Genomic DNA, 24,719 nt, shown 5'->3' with positions numbered 1-24,719 from the left:
TGTATTCTTTATTTAGTGTGTCTTGATGTGTATCTGGCTGCTATTTTCTCAGAAGTGACCCTAGGAAGTGGTAACTATAGATGTGTGAGAAACAACATAGTATTCTAGATTACAGTCATAGTAAAATGTGTGTTTGTGAAATTAAGAAAGGAGGGAAGGTTTTAAAAATGATAAATTGAGGGATAGGATTTTGTGAGCTGCTTATAATTGGCAGATGGCTTCATCAATAGAATATTAGTACATAAACAGTATAACTGTATTTCCACATTCGTTTTTTAACCCTAGTGATGCTGTATCCACGTCATGTTAAAGACTTCAAAGTAGGCATTTCCTGTATTCTACTTAGCAACTTGCATGTGAAGTCATCTGCCATTTGATACCAAGAAAACAGGGAATAACTGTGGCTGAGTAGGGACCATGGGGACAACTTCTGTTTACCACTCACATCCCCTCACACTGCATGTGTCTGCTTGGAATTCATTTATGGATGATGATGATACTGTGAATTTGTTTATCTTAATTTGATTTATGATTTTTGGATTATGCAGCTGATCTGAAAATCATCAAGACAGCATATGAGATGATCGCTTATGACAGAAAATTATTTGTGATCAAAACATTTTAAATCCCTATTTTATTGTTTGTTTTTTTAAACCAGATGTCTAGAATGTGAATTTGTTTTCTCTCTCTCTCTCTCTCTCTCTTTCTCTCTCTCTCTGTCTCTCATTCTTGCTTTCTTTTGTGATCGATTTAGCAAAAGATTAGAAAGCTGATCTTATTATCACAAGGTAAGCTCAGCCTTCCTAAGTGCAGTGTGGAGAGGGCTGTGCCCTCTGCCACTTAAACCCAGATTGCTGTATATTGTCTTGTGTAGAAAGGTGGAGAAGTCTTTCCCACCTTTCTTGTCTCTGAGGCACATACCTCTCAACCATCTGTACGAAATAGTAACTATGATTATTATCAGATAGAGTGGCTAGTTTTTCTTTTGTGTACTTTTTAATCATAAATCTCTATTAGACTTTATACTGACCATTTGGATCATTTCTGTTACCAGAATTACTTTTCTAAAATGTAGAGCTTCTGGGCCAATATTGAGAAGCTTTATTTTATTTACTTGTTAATTGATTTATTTTGGGAAGGGTAGCATTCAATTTAGGTACTTGTAAAACATCTGAGCCTTTGCAGTTGGAGAGAGGTATATGCCCAAGAGCACTTTAAAAATAAATGGGGGATGTAAATACAAAGACAGTGTTTTCAGATAAATAATAACATCAGATTTTATAAATCATAGTGTCCCTATGAATGTTCTGGGACAAATCATGTCTTTTTTTTTTTTTAACACAAGCAAAACATTCAGTGAACAGAATAAAAGTTTTGCTTATATAAGAAGTATAGGTTCCAGTTGTTAAAAAAGATGTATCATATGTTATTGTGCTTAATTTTTTTGTACTTATTGTATCTTAATTTTGTCTTTTCAGGTTTTTCTTTTTTCTGTTGTTCAGTATAATTTTTAAAGGGTGGGTGGATTGTATTTTAAAATACAATTTTCATACCCTTGTTTTAAAGAATTTTAAAATGGAATTACGTGATGAAAACATTTCACTAAAGTGTAACTTCTGAAAAATACATTTTTGCTGTTAGATTTAATAGATCTTTTGAGAGCCTTCTGAGAAACAGACTTATGTTGTTCAAGAGTCTTTTAACTCAATACTAAAGTACTAACAAGCCAAAATTTTCTTACTTGAAAGTTGTAATATAGGAGAGTGGGGGTGAAGATTTCATTATTTTTCAGTAAAATCTAAATTATCTAGACCATTTCCTTTTTCAAAAAAGTAGATTTTTTTATACCTCAACAAAGTGTTTACTGTATGAAGAAAGGAATTATTTTAAGATAAATTTAGACTTTTCTCTTCTGACAGGCAAGAAAGTTTCTGTTCCTTAATTCTGTTTACTGTACACATACTCTAAAATTTCTACTGTGAGGCCCTTGAAGGCTGACACTGCTACATAGGAACAATAACAGAAAAATTGAGAAAAGGGGTGCATGGGCTTACATTCATCCTACCATTGAAGATTTTATTCTTCTAAAAATTAGTTAATGAATAGTTCCCCGTATTTTATCTCCCAGATCCCAAGGATGTAGCAAAGTGCTTGCTTTTATAATGGTGTAAAATGAATGTGCTTATTTGACGCCTGGTGAAAGCCGAATCAATTTTAAAATGCTCTCCATTTTCTCACCCCTCCCCACTCCCTCTGCACCTACCCCCCTTCCCTCTTGTTTTCCTAGACACAGTGCCAACATAAATCTGCATCGTAAACTGTTGACCAAAGAACTCGATGACATGGGCCTGGACTCGTCGCAGCCCTCCCTTAGCAAAGACCTCCGGGATGAATTTTTGGTGAAGATCTATGGTGCCCAGCACCCCTTGGGGCTCGATGTCAGGGAAGATGCCTCCTCTCCCGCAGGGACTGAAGACTCCCACCTGAATGGGTATGGGAGAGGCATGACAGAGGACTACATGGTCCTTGACTTGAGCACCACCTCCAGCCTCCAGTCCAGCAGCAGCATCCATTCCTCCAGAGAATCTGATGCAGGCAGTGACGAGGGGATTCTTCTCGATGACATTGACGGGGCGAGTGACAGTGGGGAGTCTGCACACAAGGCTGAGGCCCCTGCCCTCCCTGGCAGCCTTGGGGCTGAAGTTCCAGGATCGCTTATGTTCAGCAGCTTGTCTGGGAGCAATGGTGGGATCGCGTGCAACATTTGCCACAAAATGTACAGCAACAAGGGGACTCTGAGGGTGCACTACAAAACTGTGCATTTGCGAGAAATGCACAAGTGCAAGGTCCCCGGTTGCAATATGATGTTTTCCTCTGTGCGAAGCCGAAATCGGCACAGTCAGAACCCTAATCTCCACAAAAACATTCCCTTCACTTCAATAGATTAGTCCCAGAACGGACACTACAAATGCCAGCTCTCACCAGATGGCCTACATGTTTGAACTGCCGTTGTCAGTGTGCGCTTACGTTCTTGTCGGCGGGGTGTGTATGTGTGTGTACCTATGTGTACCTCTGTGTCTACATACACACACATACACAGATAATTTCTTTAGATAAAAAAGAAACACTAGGTGCTTTTGAATTTTTTCTGTTTCCTTTATAGTTTTGGGAAAGGGGTGGAATCTTTAATTTGGGGGTGAAAATAGTACCCCTTTAACACACACACACACACACACACACACACACACACACACGTAAAGCGTGCATCTAGCCCCAATTTTGATAGAACAATTCATGGTCTTCTCCAAGGAGACAATTTGTTGTACCCATGACTATTGCCTGCAAAAATTAAAAGGGAGAAAAGAAAAAAGAAACCAACAGGAACTTTGTATAGTTGTCTTTTGTGAACTTTTAAGGTTTTGAGAGAATCTTCAATTAAAGCATGGCAGATTCACCTGTAAATATTTAGCCTTGAGAGGCTGATGATGTAAAACAGTTGTATTGATGGTTGTTTAACTCTTTTGTTTAATTTTTACAGTTACATCCAGCTGTTAGATATGCAGGAAAAAAATAGGTTGCTGGCTTAGCTCTGCTCATTTATGTTAGCATTAATGCACATTTTTTTAAAAAAGAAAACATGGTCTTGTTTTTACTACCTGTTAGATATAGTGATAAAGAGGTGCTGGCATGCTTTACAGCACAGATCTGATTTTTAAAAATGTCCTGTACTAGTACATAAATCCAGTCATGCACTTTTTTTCATACACTACAAGAGGATGTGTAATATCCATGCTTCTTTTTTATCCTTAAACTATTGCCATACTTCAGTAAGTGTCTTTTAAAAAAAATCCACTTGTATAAAAATGGTCTGGTCAGTATAGGGCATGAATGCCAAACAAAAGTATTAGTGTTAACACAAAACTGCCAACTTTGCACAAGTTTCCAGAAAAGAAAATACAATTAGTCACTCAACATAACCACAGGCCAATTTGTCGGCCACCAGAAAACCGCTTTAAAAAAAACTTGGTGATTCTTTCAAGTGCCGAATGTTATTAGAATCAACATTGCATCCTTCTTGCTTATATGTTAAGTTACATAAAAGGAAAACAAAATTATGTGGTGTGAAACAGCCAAGGCATTTCTTCTTTAGAGGCAGGATAATATTTCAGGATACAAAAGCCCAAATTACTCACTATGGAACAAAGCTGAATACAGTAAAAGAGTTGAACACTCATTTCCAAGGCCCAAACTGTTGAAAAGGTCTGAATTGGGTTGGTCTGTTGTATGACTGTCTCATTTGTCACAAATTCTACAGTAGCGCTACGATTCAGTCCTGTTTGACAGACAAAATCAAAAGCCGTTTCACAGCAGAGTACTTGGAAGCTCTGAAAACGCGTGCTAAACTTGAATTGAGCAGCTCTCCTTCTGAAAGGCGGGGGAAGGAGGGTTTCAGATAGGATCTTACTGTGTAGTGTTTTGTGTTTCCCCACATGAATTTGTCAGAGAGAAATGAAAGCAAGCCTGAAACCAAGCAATTGAGAGTGAGAAAGAGCGGGGAGACTGCTCCAAACCTTTTTTGTTTTATTTTGTTTTGTTTCCGATGTTTACACATGTTGCCTGAGCTGGTTAACCACATCGGCAGCCTCAGCTACCACAACATACTGACTAAATGATGATATTTACTCAAATTCAGTCTGCAGCCAAAACCATTAGGGCGAGCGCCGCAGAGTATGTTTTGTTGTCTTTTTTTTTTTTTTTAAGTGAAGGGAGGGGAAAGATAAGGACTATTTTGTCAAACAGTACACAGTCAGTATAAAGAGAATGTATTTGTTTTCTGCATTTAATGGCCTCAAACATTTCGCCCATAAGTCTAAAAGTTAGAGATACCCCTTTGTTAGAACCTTTTGTGTCATTTCCATTTCCCATGTTTTGTAATTATTTTTTTCTGTGTTCATATCAGCATTTAATTCCGTTAAATTTGCCAAAGGAAACTGTTAATATGTTTCTATTGTTATTATTCCTGTAGGATTTATTGTACCTCACAGTATTTATTGTTTCCAAAAGCATCATTTGTTGGGGATTCAGTATTTTTTATTTGTGAAAATTTCAGAAACAATAGATTCTTAAAGATAAGCTCTTCTTAAAGATATATATATGAGCTTTATCTTCTCGACTCCTTCTGAGGATACTATGGGGTTCTATGGAGTTCCTTTGGTTCTGCATTTGTTCTGCAGTGAGGAAAGAACAAAAGTATTTGCATTACAAAAGACACTATATCAAACACTATGTCTGTTAAATGACAAATGTTTACGGTAAAAAGCTGAGGAACTAGTAATAACCGTTTTGTTTTCTTGTACCTTTGAATTTCCCAAAGTCTTAATTGCTTCATTTTGGTATTGTGTTAAATTGAATAGACAGAGATGTTTTTCTTTGTTTTATACCTTATAAGACTCTGTACAGTATGTTTGTGAAAGATTGAACTAGAATAATGAACATTTGTTTGCAAACATCTTGGTCCTCTTAGCGTTCTCTGTATTGCGCTGTTGCTGTATTATCAAATGATTAGATTCCAAAAGGGTGGAAAAACATTTTTAGTATACTAACAAAAGATTATGGAAACTTTGGATTTTAGAGAGCATTGACTAAATTCTATCTAATATTAAGAATTTTCATACCCATATTTTTTATTTTAGCTTTTAAAATTTACATTGTTGGTTGTGGTTATAGAACTCATCTGTGCAAAATCATTTCCTGTTTAATGTCAGATAAAAGGTCAGGTAGCCCTAATGAGTGACTTACAGATCTAGCAGGAGGTCACATCAGCAAATGTACCAAGCTGAATCAGTGTTGTTACTTGCCACAAAGGGTAATGTCAATACCCAGTTAGGAGGGGGGAAGAAAAAAAGAGTAATGACAGTCTAAAAGAATTTTCCTTAGTTGCAAACATGAATGTGTTCACCTCTTTTTATTTTTGGTCAGAAATGGCCCTGGGCAGCTGGCACTTTTAAAATAAATGTCTCCGATTTAGTACTAGTTTGTACCACAGATATGCAGTTGTTATGGTGGCCTTCTCAACAATAATGCTTCCCAATATTAAGCCAGTTTTTATTTAAAAGGAATAAGGGTGAGTGGATGAATATGTAGTGCATAAAACGTAAACTCATAAAACACAATTCTTCTGGTTGCAAGGTCTTGCTGCTCCCTGGTTTTGCCTGTGCAGTGTTTGACCTAACTGTAATTCTTAAGCCAGTGGTCCCAAGTCTTACGTGCAAACAGGAAGGATAAAAGGATCTGCATTTTAATCCTTGAGCTCTTCATCTTTGGCCATTCCTTCTCATTTACGTTTTCATAGGAGTTTCCTGTCATTAAGCAGTTTCTCTCTAGCTGCGTTCATCTTATGCTGACTGAAAATTAATAAGGATGTAGGTTTTCACCCAAGCAGTTTTTTCCTGTTTGATTATAGCCAGGGTTTTATCATAAGTACAAAATTAGTCAGTATTATTGTACATCTTCTCTAACTGATGTTGAAACTTGCTATTTTCATCATTTTAAACTGTGTTTTTGTAAATACCAGAAAGGCTTAGTCCACATTAGTCTACATGCAGTGGAGAGGGAAGACAGAGGAAGAAGAAAAGATAAATACATTGAAATTTTAAAATGTGATAAAAGTTTGACCTTAGTTTTGCTAGTAATTATCTAAATTAGCCCAGTGTAACTCATTGCCGGTCCTAACAGCAGCTGTCCTAGCCAGCTTGATTTTTTTTTTTTTTTTTAAGATTTAAAGGTGTTAAATGTTTTTCTTCTCAACATGACAAATATTTTTGGAAAAACATTCTTAGCACAGTGGTTTCACTGCCTTTGTAGTGTGCTATCTTTGGTTACGAATTTGCAGGCCCTTTCAGTGAGAGGAGGAGGCATGTTACTGATTAAAAATCCCATTAGTATAGACACTGCTCTTTTAAAAAATTCTGATTATATCAAGAATGGATGGATCCAGAAGCATTCGCCTCATTTTATTCAGGATATATTAGGTTCCCACCAAATAAAATGTCCCGCCCACACTCACACAGACTAGACATATGCCAAGTAAAAAGAATGGAGGCTTTTGGCAATTAGAACATAAAGACTCATAACAATCAGGTCGCCATGGACTTGCCACTAACTGCTTAGGCAGCTTGGCCTGAGCAGTCCTAAATTGTATCTCTAGTTTGCTAGCACTGATAGAATGAACAATCCAAAGATAAGTTGCATGAAGAACATCTAGGAGAAACACTTGCAGCCTGTGGAAACACACTTTTAAGTTTCTTTTTAAATTATGCCAAAAAGATTGTACAAAAAAGCACCTCCTCGCAAACATAAATACTTAAACCATCAGGGTTGCTTTTCCCTTGTATTCTTTGTTTTTTTACCAGGCAGGACCTAACAAGAGGGCAGTAAAAGATGGGCAAAAAAGACTGGAGAGAGCACTAAATTTCTATCAGAAGAGGAAGTGACATTAAGTAGAGGGTTGATTCCTGCTCTGGTTTGGGGGTAGCTGTTAATGCATTAGACAATAGTCCAAAAAATCTGGTACAACGTGGTCTAGCAGTGGGTGACAGTGTATGGATACCATGACATGCAGAATTCCCTGTGATGAGGTGACTCTGGACACACCTGAGATGAGACAAGCAAGTCAGCTGCACAGAGAAGTAGATTCCTGAGGGATCAGGACAGCAACAAGGACATTTTCGAGGTTTTAGGGGAGAGTTAGCTTTTCGAGTCCTTTTGAGTGGAAAGGGATGCTAGAGTCCTTTGGGGAGCAAAAAAGATGCAGAGAGTAACATAAACTATAGAAAAGTTCAGTGACGAATGTTTGTAATTGTGACCAGAGTGGAGGAGCAGATGTCAGATACCAGCGTGGATCTGTCCCTTCATCACTTTTGCTTGTCACTATAGCAATACACACAAAGCTGTGATTGTAATACTGCTCGGCTGGCAACCTCTTGATCAAAACTGCAGCTCATATCACATCTTACAAGCAACTTTTATTTTCGTATTTTTTCCTCAGAGATAAAGACCTGCTCACATTGCTATTAAAATCATACTTGATTGGTTCCAAACTCACTTCCGTATTTCCTGTCATTGGAATGTTGCTCACCCTAAATGATAATTGTCAACATGCATGAAAATCCAGCTATAAAACTGACCACTGAATTACCTGCCATCACTTTTGACCAAATACTCATCTTGTGTCCTTTTGTCATCCTTCCCACATCTTGCACAAATGATTTTTTATAGTCACTTTGTAGTAACTAGATATCAGCTACTGTTTTTTAAGCCTAAGAACAGAGGGTTTTAAAGAAAGCATTTTCACAGGCACTCTGAATTAAATCAGCATTATTGTTCATTATAATGCAATATATATTTTTCTGAAGCAACACTATAGTTGTCATAAAACTACCTTTATTCATCTTCTCTGAAGTGTTGTTGTAAATTCACTGACCTTTATGCAGGAAAAAAAAATCTTATAAAGGGTATCAGGATGTAGCTCAGTTCATAACAAATAGTGGACCATTACGAAAGGGGAAAGGAAGAAGCTAGGGCTGCTCAGTGAGAAGCTTCAGTTCAATTTCACCTCATATCTTTCTAATAACTTACTTGTCACTTTATTACCTTCCAGTAATGTGAATGCTGCTGACAAGACTGTCACACTAACAGCAGACAACACCCTCTCTGCCTCAGCCCCAGCGCTCCTGGCTGCTTATTGCCCTGGCCCTGAAGGGACACAAACTAATAGTGTGCTTTCCAGTTCAGCACTTGGCCATCAAATAGAAAAGGATGCGTAATTGCCTGTTTATCCCTTGTGAAGGGGAAAGTGAGTACAAGGGCTAGGCTTTCCCACAGAGCTTCCTGATGTGCACACACACTCCCCATCAGCCTCTTTCTCTCCTCTTTTTCTCTGTCTCCTCCCTCCTTCCCCTTTTCATCCTCCCAGCACAGAGTGCATCTGCACACCTGCTGTATGTTTGAGAAGCCCCAGTCTGCACTAGATGCCCTCTCAAGCTGTTAACTGAACAGTAACAAGGTCCTTCTTCCATAAAGGGTCAGTAGAGAGGTGCTCTCTGTGACAAAGTACCCTACTTGTTTGGAAACAAGTACTGCAATTAATGCCCATCTATTTTAGGAGCACTGGGTATGGCTGTAATTAGAGCAAATTTTTCTTCGAGTCAGTAGCAATAGTTGGATTAGATTGCTCCATATTCTTCTGTAAGGAAAAGATTAAAATAATTTTCTTCCCCTTCAAAAACTACACGTGTTGTAAACAAACTGATTATGCACAGTGGTAAAAAAAAAAAAAAAAGATGTTTTGGAAATCTTTGGCATCAAGCTGTTACTCTGAATGTACACATGTATCTTTCAATAGCAGAAATCAAATCCATGTTTTAACAGGACTGATTTATATTGTTAAACTATACTGACAGTCTAAAAAGAAAATAAGGTACTGGGCTTTTAGCTATCTTTGTTACAATAAGGACTACCCTAATTTTAAAAGGAAACATTTATTAGAAAACTTTGGATAAGTACTAATACAGTGAGAGGCGGTTTTGCAATACTGAATGATGGGAGACCAAAGGTACAAAGGAAGTATATGGGAAAACATATTCCAGAATACCAAAAGCCAGATAATGTGCCCATACTGCCTGTTACTTCTGTATATTGAGCTACATAAACAATGAGTGAAACCATGGCTGATGAGTGACTGAAGGAAATACAAGATCTATTTGTGCACATTGCTTATAGAAGGGGACCCCATGCTTCCAACCATGTTGCAGCACTTTTGACAGAAGATAGTTAACTCCTGTGAAGATTCACATTTCAAATAAGATGCTAGTCAACCGAATAAGACCCATGCAGATGTCGCCTTTGCCATGGACTTTTACATGGAGAGAAGCGCAGAATCAGGCATAGACAGCGTAACAGACCTGTGCTGGCAAAGCTGTGTGAAGTCACTTCATAAACCAGCGGGAGGTTGGGGAGAAACGCACTTTGAGCAAGGACTTTGGGTCAGAGAAAAAGCAGTTCATTGACTTGATGTTTTTTACGTTTCCATATTGAACGTGGAATCTTAATTAAAAACTCGGTTGCCAAAATTGCACAAATTCTGCTAGTTGATATTAGCTGTCTCCCCTTTCTCTAATTAGCAGAAATGCTTGAGAACATTGTTAATATTTTTTCACATTTTATTTAGCTTGCTTTTAAAGAATCTTCGAAGGACGGAAGGGCAGAAAAGGGTATTTTTAAAAGAAAAATGGAGAAATGTAGATAATATAAAAGTATATTTCTTGAAGATAGAGAATTTAAGTGCTATACCAAGATTTTATAAGGCTTCCTGTTGCCAAATGTGATGTTGAGATAATGCACAGCTAAGATGGCAAATTATCAATTATTAACTGGCTCTGCCCACTTCTGTTACGGAATGCAAAGATTGAGAGGTGACTCTGGGGAGATCTTGGGTGTGTGAAAGAGCTCTATTCATCTGGCCTAGAAATGTTTTCAAAAAGAAGGAGAAAACTCCAGCCCTCTTGGTAGTTCCCCAGCAAGGTGAACTGACCTGGCATCATTTCCGTGGGAGCTCACTGCCTGTCTTTCTCGTAGGAGACGAAGCATCCTCCACCCCACCATAGAGTCAGTGCTATAGCTGTGAGCAGCACTGACTCATGAGGTACAGTGCTCTTGAACTCCCAGGCAATGTGCTGAATTTAATAGGTTCACTTGAGATGCATAAACCAAGGCTGACTGTTTTTTTTTTTTTAATCTAGTACTCAATTTGGAGCGTTTTTGCATGACTTTGTACAGAGTAAGCCATTCCTCTCATTGTCTATCTTAATCTCCCCTGACTTTCCCATTACATTTCTCCCTCCTTCCCTCTGCTTGTCTGATATCACCCACTCTCCTCAAAAATAATAAGTAAATAAATAATCTTTACTAAAGTAAGAAGGTAGAACACCCCCTCTTTCAACCTTAATTTGATTGCTTTGGAAATGTGTGTTCTACCCTGTTTGGGGTTTACATAACATGAATTAAATTAATGAGATGTTTTAGTATTATATATTAATCTGATATGACTATCTAAGATTTTTAATATGTGATGCACTTGCTTTTCTGTGCAAACTTTGGTTCTGTAGTTCTGCAGAGAATCTTACATTTTCCTGTCAGTGCCAGTGTAAAAAAAAAAAGCAGAAGAGCTTGATGTGAGTATGTGGAGGTCACAGGCACAAGGGAGGTTGAGACACAGAAGACGTTGACCCGAGGCCACTTGGTCAGGCAGTGCACAGTCTACCGGACAGATTAAGGGTGACAGACACTAGTGGGCAGTCCCTTATGAGGTGAATGTCCCTGTCCGCTGCTTCCCTCATATCCTGCCTGGCTCATTCTATGAAATCCCTGCTTCTTTTCATTCTCTCAAGGTAGGAGAGTGGCAGCCTGTGGCTCGGGAAAGTTCTCTGTTCTCTCATGCTGAACCTAGAATAGTCCTATGAGATGCATCAAGATGCCTCATGTAGTTAGGAGAACACAGAGCTTTCTTACCTCAAACCCCCTGGTGTGTCTCCAAAAGCGTTTGACTCAACCTGCATACTTGACAGTGAAAATGGCCAAAGGGAATTGAAATATCTTGAAGAAAAGGAATTTTAAAAAAAAAATCCAGATGTCTTCTCTCTCACTGAGAATTTAAGGGTTTAGTCTTTTTGTGTTTGTATTGTTCTCACCAGCATCAACCCGGTCTCTTCCATTAAGCCTGCAGCAGAACCAAAGTCTGTACTATCCAAAAAGTAACTGCACCAAGGGACAGGGGCAGCTTGGATCACCCTGATCTCATTGTGATGTCAGTAGCTTTGTAAATGCTGTATGTGCTTTAAGCAAGGTTTTTGTTTTTGTTTTGTTTTGCCTTTTGGTTTGTTTTTATTAGTAGCCTAAGGTAATTATATTTTTTATTTGCTACTTTCTTTGTTGTACTTTCTGTACTATAACTGTCTACAGTATGTCTTTTGCATAAAATGCATAAGGGTTTGGGATGTAAATGGAATTTTATTCATATTTTGTCCAAATACCTCTTGTAATTTGTATCAAAATTCTTGTACAATTTTTATATTAAAGATTTATCAGTCACCGATCTCTTCTTACCTTTTTGATTTAAACAAACCTAACAATTTCCAGTAGATATTTACAAATAGTATCAAATAGTACTTTGGCTTATAGTGTTAAGTGCACATGTTGGCTAGCTTAGAGCTCATCTTCTATTGGATTGAAGAATCATGGTATTATTTAATTGATAGGTTTCTTAGGGGATCAACTCATTGTTGCTGAGATGGCAAAACTGAACTAGAGTTCCAGAGATCCAAGCCAGTCCTAGTGGAGACCAGCAAACATTGCCTGAGTCTTTCCACACCGAAGCTATAACTTTGGGGATTGCTTTTCTGTGTCTTTCCAGAATGCCTTGCCCCAAAGCTACTGCTCTTTTGAGAAAAGGAAAACTAAAGGGGAAAGTTAGTTTATTTTGCACCTTAGCTTTCTATAAATATACATTATTTCCCTCCCACCCTATCCTTTCAAAGATGCAGACAGCAGCCACCAGGATGACTTTATATTTCTTTAGAATAATGCTTATCTTTCCGTGTATACTCTCTTGACTGTTTTTTCTACAGACTATGCTTATTATAATCTAGAAATAAAATGAGCAGATGCAAAAATGTCATATTTGGTGGCAGTTCCTCCTATTACACTGTTCGAAGGACAATCAGAAGGAGCAGATAGAAAGTTCATTTACTCAGCAATGTTTAATATTACCCTCAAACCTGTCATGCATAGGATTTGAGAGGAATGCACACTGTAACGTGTGCTGGAGTTTTCCTGCCAATTCAGGACTTTTGCTTCATCCTCAAAGCCAGATTTCTCCAAGTCCTGGCTTGTGTCCCCCCAAATCTCCTGTTTCCTTCAGCCTATAATCCAGACCGTGAACTTCCCAGACTCTGGCAAGCCACTGGTTCAGGCCTCTGGACAAGATCCCTCTATCGCTCAAGTCTACTAAGGAGCTACTCAGATGAAGATCTCCTGAGTGAGGGTACCTCCCAGGGGGTCTGGGTACTAGCCACCAAGCATCCACAAGGGTGTCCCTCTTTGATTACTCTAAGCACCCACAGAAAGATTTTGGGGCGAGGGCAAAGAGATAAAAGGTTAGGCAACTTTAGGGAAGTCAGCCTCCACTGAGGCACGTGGCTATTAAATATCATGGGTGTGTTAACACACTTCTGCAATGAATCCAAGTATCATTGTGATCTTTTCATCTGTCATAACACATCTGTAACTGGCATGAAATTCCACTCAAACAGCTCCTTCTCCACAAAATAAAGTTTTATTAAGTGTTACTAAGTGATGGAAATCCTCCTGTACTGAAGAGGCACCCATGAAAACAGCTCTTGGCATAAAGCTAATCAAAACTGGCTGAGTTGTGGCCAGTTGCTCTCCTGAGCCACGGGAAGACTTGCCGCCTGCTAGTTTGCTCGGTGTCAGCTGACAATATGATGGTACATTAAGTGTTACTAATATAATAAAGCTGTTCTAAGGATGAAGCTGCTCTATCAGGAAAGACAAGAGAGGATTATAGTGGCAGGGGCTTGAGGAGGGCGGATGGGAATATTGAATTGCTTGAAGTAATGCTGGGGGGGAATATCTATTGATTCTCAGTAAGGCACAGTTATTTTTAGTCACCTGATGCAGGGGCATCCAATCATTACCCATATTCATCAGCAATGTATAATGAACAGAGGTATTGATTAAGAGGGGCAGCTGAAGAGATTTCCCAACAGTGCTAGTTCACATTGATAGGTCTCCAATGGGAACACGCAGCCCTGAACATAACTTATTGTGCTCTAGGTCCCTCCATTGATTTTATTTGGATAGGAGAGCAAGGGCAGGGGAGGCAGCCTTACACAGAGCCTTATACTCTGTGTAAGGTCTGTGCTCTCCCCTGTCCCTTGACCTTTCTCTGAAAATTTCCTTGCAAAGGAAGGAAGGAAAAAAGCAAAAACACTTCACAAGTATGCAACCCAACCTGAGTTTCCTGTTTCAACTCAAGGTGGCTCTTTTACCTTATGTTTGATGTTATCTTGATGTACAGAAATGTGCTTGATGCTGGGACATGCCAGTCAGAGTTCAGAGCCACCAATCACATGAAGCCATCTCTCCCCTGAGGATCAACATATGGCTTCAGGAAATTATCGTGCTAGGCTAATTGCACCAAGTTTGCACCAATTGCATAGTAGGAACATAATGAGTCCTGGTTTCATCACACTGACCCCAAACCCAGTGATGCCAGCATTTAGTAACTTTCCAAGCATTCTGCCTCATGGCAGGAGTCCTCATTGAGCTGCTATTACACAAGGCATTAGGTCAGATGTCTAGCATGTGTCCTGAGCCTGTGCTGCCAGTTCCAATCAGGATGGATTCACTGTGTCGCTCACAGGAGCACTTGCCCTTCTAGAGAACTAGGGAAGGTCCAAATGCCATAACCATCAGAAGATATGTGCTTCCTGATGGTGACATGCTGCTTTAAATGCTAATATGTAACTAGAAACCATTAAACTCCAGAGAGGAAAAAAAACATTAAGACAAGGACAGCTGTAAAAATTAAGCTCAAGTACATCATTAAAAACCAGAAATTCACAGAGTAAAACTGTCTGTTATCTCTATTGGCTATTAGCAGCATTTGACTTGTATATTAATGAAATGCTGGGGGAACTCCAAGTCACCCCTCAACCACTGAGGTAAGACGCTAGTTTCTGTTTCCTTCAGTCCCTCCGGCCTTGAGCCTAGGGTTGATGGCATTTGGTTTTACTCGCCCCCAACTGTCCTCGCCGACCTGCCTAACTGGTCTTACCTTGGCCAGCAGCACCATCATCTTCAGGCGCAGCCTTCCATTCTTATTTTGGGCTGTCATACACGCCACCTTCAGCCTTGTCTTTGCTCTCCTCCCCACTCTTCATCGTAACTCTCTTCGAATCTTCTTTTCTTGACCAATTCCCCTATTTATTATAAAAATAGTGCAATATATTTTTATCACGATTTATTTCCAATTGTAAGAATTTATGGGAAAAAATACATTGAGGAATTCAATAATTTTAAGTCCAGAGTCTGTTCATTGTGTAGCCACTCCAAGTTTTTGTAATGTTCCAAAAAATGGTTATAAGCAATTGAATTCTGAACTTATCAAGTTTGGGGGCATGTGCTGTATAAGATGATTTAAAATTATTAGCGCATTTCCAGGTTTTTAGAGAGATTCGTTTTTACAAGTATAAATGCTATTAACAATTCAAAGCACTCTCCTAATTTCCCATCTTTGTTCTTTCCCACAATCTCCATTTCAATTTTTCTTATTTTTTTAAGTGGAGAATTTCCATCCCAACTTTCACAAAGTCATTTTCAGGTTGAAAACAAGACACTTATTAGATTATTTTCAGATGTCGCATCAACTGGTCTTCAGCAGAATGTAATCTTGCAGGATGTTATGCTTTTATCCTTTCTGTTCTTTCAAAAACCACAAACCTTGTGTGTTCGAAAATATAACTCTTTCCAAAGCCCTCAGCCTCACCCTCAGAGCTGGAAAGCAAGGACCATTTCAGGCTCATGGCGTACTCCCCAAGGACGCATCAAAAGTCACCCACTTTTCATATACCTGCTGTTAATGCAAGCATTGGGAAAGGCCAGGGTATGTGCAAAACACACATACCCATGTTTCACCTGGAATTGTGTCCTAAACAACCTAAAGACTGGATGTTTAGCCCGCACACACAGTTTGTAGTGTATAATAGGCATTCAGTTCTTTATGAACAGAATAAATGAGTGAGTGAAGGGAGAGGGTTGGTAGGGTGGATGGAGCCCTTCATTAAACGCCAAAGTTGGAGCCAGTTTTATAATGAAGCAAAGTACATTCCAGGTGAGGATAAAATGGGTCAGACACAGGTGACCCACCTCTGCCACCGAATGCAGCTGTCTAGCCCAGACAAACTGCATCCAGCAATGTGAGGGCTCTGCAAAGTGGACACTTGAAGAAGCACAGGAGGAAGAGGACCAGAAGGTAGTGAGTTTGCCCTGTTCCCTCCACTCCAGCCTCAGCTAAACTGACTGAAACTTGAATCCCATCAGGGCTTCCGGGTATGAACAGAGACTTCTCCAGAAGACCCTGAGCAGAAAAGTAGGGAAAACAACATGGAATATGTAGGAAGAGTGGATGAAATTCCCCATCTTCCCGGAGACTGCTGCTTCCTGGGTGAAAACAGCAGTGATAGGAACTGCGGGAGCCAAAACTCTGCAGGGAAGAAACCATTTGACTCCCTGAGGAGCTATTGTGTCAACTGAGAGAAAAAAAAAAAACAACAAAAAAAAAAAACCAAAAAAACCCCACTTTCTTTTCTTTATCTATGCCCTTATTACTTGGGCCTAGAGGTGGTCCACCTCAGCCACAGGAAGTAGACACAGCCAATTTTGGGACCAGAGTCCTGAAATAAGGCCAGACTGGGACTTTCAGGGAGGTTCTTGAGGAAGTAGTCCCTTAAAGTTGTGAATTCTTGGCTCACCCCAAGGTGCCAATGTGGGGGGCCGAGGTAGGGGGAGCCGGGTAGACATGGAGAAGTGTGTCATGAGATGGATCTCCAGCCAAGACCTAAACTGCCTACTGGGATGTACGCAAGTGACAGATTTGACTAGTGCTAAGTGGCTGAACTGATACTGGATCCAGGACTCACAGAGGGCTGGTTGAAATGTGCGAGCTAAACCCACTTAGGACAAATGTCTACTAAAGAGCTATTAGTATTTTCTATGGGATTTAAGTGAGACATGTGTGGTGAGTACATTCTTCCTCCTCCTCAGATTGTGTTTAAATGTACATAACATAAAACACCATTTTGAACACTTTTATGTGTTCAGTTCTGCGGCATAAATATGGTCACTTGGTTGTGAAACTGTCACCACCACCTATTTCAAACTTGTTCATCTTTGCAACAGAAACTCTACAAATTAAACACTAACTCTCCGCTCTTCTCTTTCCCTCCTCCAGGACCTTCTGTCTCCAAGTACCCCGTAAAGCAGAGTCACACAGTGTTTGTTCTTTAGTGCCTGGTTTATTTTAATTTGCATGATGTCTTTAAGATTCATCTATATTGTAGCATGTATCGACATAATTTCCATCTTTTTAAAAGGTGAATAATATTTCATTGTGTGTATAAGACATATTTTGTTTATCCACCCATTCACTGATCGACATTTGGGTTGCTTCCAATAGTAAGCATATTTCTAAGATTGTCTGTAAACATAAATAGCTACTAGCTTTATACCTTTGTATGATTCCTTCCATTTGAGTATGGGCTGTACTTGACTGACCTTTTATAAACAGACCATGGTAAAATTAGAGAGATATCATTTCCATGAGTGGGTTATATAGAAGACTCTTCTGGACCTCATCATGGTCAAGAAAAATCCACATTTGTAATCCCGTGGAAAAGTTATTGGAATTCTATTAATTACAATCTACCACTGCCAGGAGAGACTAATAACACTAATGACTAATGACACTAAGGCATCTTGGAGTTGTGGGGAGCCAAAGGGGTCCTCATTCCAACCACAAAAATGGCTAACCAAAATAAAGGCCTCACTCCAGGGCCAAACCCAGGTTGTATTAATTCATGAGGAGGGGACTGGCTCGGGATGAGTCACTGTGTGACTGACAAGAAGTACTTGAGTGCTGTGATCTGGGTTAGGCAGGAGGCCTGAAACACCTCTGAAATATGCAGAGAGAGAGAGAGAGATACAGAAAGAGTAATTTGCATGGCGTAGATTGGAGCAGTATCCAATGTTATGGAATTGGTGCTTCAGTTTGATAGTAGTCCGTGCCCTGAGAAGTTGTAGCCTTTTTTCTTGAGCTCATCCTCAGCCGACAGCATGGAATTTCAGTCTAGCTCACACATGTTACTTGGGGGCTTAGGCAGGGCCTCACTGACCTGTGCATTACTTCAAAGGCAATAAATAGCCCATGGACTAGACGCATTTGCATTACTTGAAGCCAACTGAGGGGATAGTTTTCAGATCCTTCCTGAATTGAGAATCAGATATGATTACAGGCCATCGGCCAACACATTGATCAAGCCCTCTGAGAAAACTTGAAGAGGAACCAACCATATCAAATAATATGTGTTGTTTAAAGTAGCTAAGTTTTGAGGTAATTTATAATACAGTAATAGATAACTAATGCAACATACTATTCAAATTGTCCATGGTACAAAACAAAAATTTTTAGCCTGTGAAGAAAAAGGGAGAAGGTAATCAATAAATACCAGCGTTGAGGAGACAAAGACATTAGAATATTCTGGAAAAAAAGCCTTCAATGCAAGTATTAGTTAAATGCTATAATGAAGTGAAATACTTTTAAACAAGTAGACAACTAGAATGTGTCAGCAAGGAAATAGAAGACATAGATACCAAATGGAAATTTCAGATCTAAAAAATAAGATATAGAAATTTTAAAATTTACCAAATCAGGTCAACAGCAAGATGTAAATAACAGAAGAGTCGATAAACATGAAGGTAGTTAATAGACGTTATCCAGTGTGAATAATATAGAGCAAAACAATTGGACTGAGCTAAAGGGACACATGGAAGGATGCATTTAAATGTGTGCTGCTGGCATTCCTGAAGTAGAGGAGAAAGAGCTCAGCGAACAAAAAGTGCTTGCAAAAAGAATAGCTGAAAATTGCTTACATTTGTCAAAGACACAAACCTACAGATCCAAAAGGTTTAGTGAATCCAGAGAGGATAAAGTGGAAGAAATGTGCGCTCAGACACAGCGTAATGAAACTGTTGCATTCGACAGATAAAGAAGAAAACTTCCAAAAGGAAAGAACTCGAGGAAAACAGCGGGGCTTTCCTTGTAGGGGAACACTGGAAGGCCTGTGAATTTTCATCAGAAATGAAGAAAGTCCAAAGGAAGTGGAATATTAGGAAAGTGCTGAAAGACAGAGAATTCTAAATCCAGGAAAAATATCCTTGAGGACTGAAGATGAATTAAAGAAGTTCTAAGATGAAAGAACTCTAATCCCCGCCCCCCAGCATGCATTTGCCAAAAGAACCACTAACAGAAACTCCAGAAAAAAGGCAAATGATACCAGAAGGAAAGTTGGAATCTTAAGAAAAAAAGGAAGCACAAAAGAAATGAAAAGTGTACAGGCAAATAGAATAAGTACTCATTGTTCTGTTAATCTTTTGTGGTTTCAAAGTAAAAATAAAAATAAAATTTTTGGTGATGTTACCAATCTATGTAGACATATGACACAAGACAACTATGACATAACCTGCTTATAGAAAGTCCCATTGGCTTCAGTTTGTACAAAAATCTCTAGAAGACACAACTGCAGTGACAATGAGTAGGTAAGTGGTTATCAGGGCTCCGTGGGGTTCAGGTGCGACTCCAGAGAGATGGCAGACAGGCATTTGGAGGATGATAAGACTGTATTATAGCCCATTTGCAGTGTGATGACACAAATCTATCTGTGTATTTATCTATCATCTATCCACTTTCATATAACTGTATTCAGACAGAAGTCAATTTTATTTATACTAATTTTTTTAAAAAGTAGAAAGTATAGGAAGGAATTGTGATAGATTTCAGAGGAGTGAAATCGCCCTCCTCCACTTTTTCACTCAACACTAATGACATGCCTTACTTTTTTTTTTTTTCTTTTTGGCTTTGTAAGAATGTCCTTAAAAGAGGGCAGACTAGGGGCTGGGGATTTAGCTCAGTGGCATAAGCACCTGCCCTGCAAGCAGGTGGTCGTGAGTTCGATCCCTGGTACCGGGTGGGGGGGCAGAGTTCTCAATAACAAAACAATGAACTTTAAAATAAAACCCTAGAGAGGAAACTTAATATGCTGTCTAGCAGCACATTTGATTCAACGGAGTCTGAAGTATGGTCAGATGTCATAGGACATTAGAACAGGAGGTGCCACTAGTGGCCATTTCAAAGCTTTGTGACCAAAAAGGAGAAAGAGAAATTTCTGAAATATCAGCAACCTGTAACACAGGAAGTGAGTGCTCATGCCTGACCACGACACTAGAGTCCTTCAGCCGTTGCTGCATGGATCCTTCGGAGCTCTACCTCCTCATCCAGGCTGCTCCTCAGACACAGGCTGCAGCGTGTAGGAAACAAGTGTTTAGGTGTGAAGAATGGCTTCAATGCTAAGGAAAATAAAAATTGGGGAACATCCTTTGGATTTGGTGATAAGCAGAGTCATTAACACTTTGTGCAAACAGGTGCGTCCTTGATAAAAACACCACAATGCCACCCCTGTTTCACCTTCTCTCCTACACAAGCAAGCTGTGTTTGGTTTGTATAAAAGTGGCTGGAGACTGGTCAGGTTTGGGTACCTGTCTCAAGAGTTAGAAGGTGACCCGTGTGATCTAGTTCAAAGCAAAGATAATCATTAGCTTTTAAAAACTGGCTCTGTGCAGGATTTGGACGGTGGTGTACAAGGTGGGTTGGCCAGTTAATGTCAGGAAAAAGAGAGGAGCTATGAAGACCGAAAAAGATAACAAGAACAAGAGAAAGAAATAGAGACACATAGACCCATCAATAGATGCCAAGAGAGACGGATAAAGAAGTTGGTCTCTGCTACTGCTCTACAGTGCAGATGTACACGGATGAGGGCAAGTGTGAGTTTTACTAAGAAGTTCACCACCGGACACTGTGGCACACTGCTGTGATCTCAGCTCTTGAGGGACCAAGGCAGGAAGACTGCTGTGAGTTCTAGTTCAACCTGAGCTACATAGTGAGTTCAAGGCCAGCCTAAACTATATACATACAGAACAAACAAGCAAAAAAGAAATTCTGCGTTATCTGGGCACGGTGGCACACTCCTGTACTCTTAGCAATCAGGAGGCGCATGCCAAAGGACTGGCAAATTTGAATCCAGCCTGGTCAATTTAATGAGATTCTGTCTCAGAATAAAAAGTAAACAAAAAATAAAAGGGCGGAGGATACAGCTCAGTGCTCCAATTCCCAGTGCCACAAAAGGAAAAAGCACAAGTGAAAGATTTGGTTTCAAAGGGCAGAAAACTTGTTAGACTCGGGGGAAGGGGAAGGCAGAGGGCTGTATATGTATACACAGAACCGGCAGAGCAAGTGGATCATGAACAACGTGAGGACGGCAACCACGAAAAGGACTCAGGGAATTCCTGACCCTCAATGCAGCCTTCCTGTTGAGAGGGATAATGTTCTGGCAGGGCATGGAGATGCCTAGGAGAGACCACCTATCTAGGGACACAGAAGCTGCAAAATATCCAAAGGGATCAAAGTGGGTAGAGAGGAAGGCACTGTTTGTGGTCTCCGCCATATACCCGGCCCTAATGTGAAAGGCTTTACCGACGTTCCCCCATGAAAGCCCCTCAAAACACCCGTCAGCATTACCATTCTCTGCTTCATTGTTGAGAAAAATGAGGCTCAAAAAAGTAACAGAACTGGAGTTTGTAGCCACATCTGTTTGTATCGCTTTTTTTTAAATCTTTCTGACTTCCTCTTCTTTATTAATTTTACACTTTTATCAATCAACAAGCACACTTTTGTTAATCTCTTATAGGTGTGTTGAGATGAATAAAAGCTTTCCAATATAATTTAGAAGTAAAATACGCATAATATGGCAAGTGACTGTTCGAGGTCGATGCAGAGTTCAATCTGGGAAAAAGAAACTTCCGTAGGCATTGAAACCAAGAACTTAATATTAGGGTTGGTGCTGTGGAACACGGAAAGTAGAATATTAAGGAAAGTGCTATTAAGTTAAGAAGTAGCTACAACCCCTAGGACTTGGAGAATAAAAGGAAGGGATTATGTCGTGAAGAGATCACCAGAAGTCTGGAGAAAAGGCCCTGTGGCACTGTGCTTGGCCTTCTGATAAAGGGTATCTGCCTATTCCAGTACCTTAGAAGGAGGCGACAGCGCCTGGTAAGGGCTCGTTTCTCTGGAGCTTAAAGAAAGGTTCTGAAGCTCTGGGACCATGTGCACTGCTGGGCCACATGTGATAAAACCGGTTCTGGAAAAGGGAAGCTGGAGGCCAGAATCAAGTTTTGCCTGGGGAAACACTGCCAAAAACAGCAGGCATGCAAGAAAGAGCAAGTTTATTCTCTCTCCCTTCTGCCTCCTAATCTTTCTGGAATTACTACCATTTTCAACACATAAAAGAAAGCCAGTTGGCAGGGGAAGAGGATCCTGTGTGCAGAGATGCAAGACAATAGTCCACAAAGGAACGTATACTAGTTGGCAAACGTGGAGCTAAAAGCTTAGTGTAGAGAGTAGAGGTCACCCCAGAGGTGGTAGATGACGGAGCCTCAGGGAAGTAAAACTGACCGGACTCTGAAGGCTGGCCTAGGGAAGGGGGGTGACACTGTGAGCTAAGGTGGAGCTGCAGGAAAGCTTAGGCATGTTTGGGGGACATGTTAGAGTTAGGGAAGCAAGACAGAAAAGTGGGTTATGTGATAAAGGGGCTAAAAAACAGTTAAAACAAATAAGTCAATGTCAGGATCACTTTATGTACCTTGCTGAGTGGCAGAAAGAGGAGTTTGGCATTTCTCCTTTTAAAATGAAGGAAAGAGCTGAGATGTGAAGAAGTGTGCACATACACACACGCACACACACACAGGCACACACACACACACACACACACACACACGCACGCACGCACACACAGTGCCTTACTGTTTTTCTCTTTACAGCCTGCTCACTGTCCAGTACAAGGAAGACATAGCAGCATTTATCACCTTTCTTCCCTGTGGAGTGGAGCTTTGTGATCCTCCTTGCAAATTGCACCTTAAGTGGCCAGCTACTGATCTAAAGGAACTCTTAGTTTTTAGACAAGGAAGCTGAGATACAGAAAGTTTATTGGCACTCTATAAATAAATGCCAGCACTGTGACTGAAAATCAGATCTTCTGACTTCTGGTCTGGGATGGTTTCCTTGCAGCAGGAGTGACCATATAGTTGTCTGGGCTAGGACACAATTTAGGGTAAGAGAAGGCCCTATAAACAACTCATAGGTATTCACAGATCCACAACAGTAGGTACTTGCCACTATCCTGAGCAAATAAAAATATCCAACATTTAAACCAGATACTTCCCAGGTTTCCTACCCACTGTTTTTTAGTGTAAATCAGGCAGGTAATTTCCTTTCACGTAGCTCAGGGGTAACAAGGTTTGAGCAACAACCATTTGGTGATCAGAAATAATATTTGGGTTGACTGAAAGCCTTCATAGTATCAGTGAGGTTCTTAGCTGACAGTAGGAAAGAAGGACTCTGATTTGCTTATACAGAAAAGGTGCAGCAGCTAACACTGGGGGTCACAAACTTGCTGAGAAGAGTGGATTGTTAAACCCAAGAACTAGGAGCAAGGGAGACTAAAAAGTAGACAAACAATTACAAAAGCCCCCAAACCATTTCATAAAAGTAGTTTAGCAAGCACCTCGGCTCTGAGCATTGGTAGTGGCTGCTGTGTTCCTCTGTAGATCAGGAGTAACCTCTGCTAATCTGCAGAGATGGCTTTCAACTCAGTCACCCGAGTGGGTGAATCTAAATAACCAATCCCAGGTCATCCATGCCAATGAAGTCTTTACAAGCTCATAGTAGGAAGGAGGTTTCTGCCGCATTCACTGTTTTTGTTTTTGAATATCCACTGTCCTGTCCTCAGAAAAGGATTATATTTCTGTATCTCTTGGACATCAAGGTTCACATTTTGGTTTTTCTTGTCCATGAGCAGAAATGATGTAAATCTCTTCCAAATGAAAGTATAAAGACCCACTGTGTGCCTCGCATATATTTGTCCTCTGCCTCAAGAGCCATGTTTTAGATTGAACCATGTACCTCCTAGAAATAAAGATAAGTGGAGTAGAGACATAATATACTCACAGTGGATGCATAGCGTCAGATAGAATTAAACATTTATAAGCCATTGAAAAGGGCTGTTTGTCACCAAGGCATTACTTATTTCAATCTGACTGGTACATACTCTTGCTAAGATTCACATTACAATGAATTCTCAAACATATAGAAAAGGAATTCAAGTGTCTAGCAGAAGGCATTGAATTTTAAAAGTTTGTCTTGACATATAAAATTCATCTAAATGTATAATTTTTGGAGAACTTCCTACCTTCTCCAAGGTTTCAGTTACCTTGTGGCTCTTCGTGGGTTGACTTAGATCTTCCTGGTACTGTAAGAGTACAAGGATTACTTACTTGGATAGAAGAACCCTGGGGTTCAAATCGGTAAATTCTTCACAATCTCTGTTTGTGTGTATGTTACAGAGATTATTTATATCGATCTTACTTAAAAAAAACACTGAATGGTAAAATTGATCAGGGAAGTCTTCCACTGGGTGAGAATAGTTTTTGAAAAATACTCAAGGTGGGTTTAGGCAATAAAAAGTTGTTAAGCAAATGTGTGTGTGTGTGTGTGTGTGTGTGTGTGCACATCAAACTTGTTTTTAGGTGATTTTATTTCTAAAACACTAGTTGCATATGTTATTCTAACATATTTAATGAAAATAAGGAATTTATTATTATTCTGTTTGTATAATAAAAATAATCATGGCTGTTTGAGTAGAATTGTTTTTATTTCTTCAAAGAAAATTAAGTGTTACCCAATTCCTGGCTTCCTT

The 24,719-nt window shown here is 39.7% G+C and overlaps 1 protein-coding gene across 13 annotated transcripts in view; it reads left to right on the top strand.

Moving 5' to 3' along the window:
* The window catches only part of Bnc2 (basonuclin zinc finger protein 2), a 417,193-nt gene extending 405,044 nt beyond the window's left edge, over positions 1-12,149 (top strand). For 10 of the 13 annotated variants that reach the window (XM_063251559.1, XM_063251549.1, XM_063251541.1 and 7 more), the window contains one exon: positions 2,288-12,149. In XM_063251559.1, the coding sequence (XP_063107629.1) occupies positions 2,288-2,948 (661 nt within the window). In that variant the 3' untranslated portion in view covers positions 2,949-12,149. Of the gene's footprint in view, positions 1-754; positions 789-2,287 lie in introns of all 13 variants that reach the window. The other 3 variants (XM_063251583.1, XM_063251535.1, XM_063251579.1) reach the window with 3 other exon arrangements.
* Positions 12,150-24,719: the final 12,570 nt, after the last annotated feature.

The sequence above is a fragment of the Cavia porcellus genome, unplaced genomic scaffold (assembly GCF_034190915.1).
Source record: "Cavia porcellus strain 051 isolate PalLab524CR breed Dunkin Hartley unplaced genomic scaffold, mCavPor4.1 scaffold_1, whole genome shotgun sequence".
Lineage (NCBI taxonomy): Eukaryota > Metazoa > Chordata > Mammalia > Rodentia > Caviidae > Cavia > Cavia porcellus.
The sequence above is the reverse complement of the archived record's forward strand: the minus strand, read 5'-3'. Positions and strand labels throughout refer to the sequence as shown.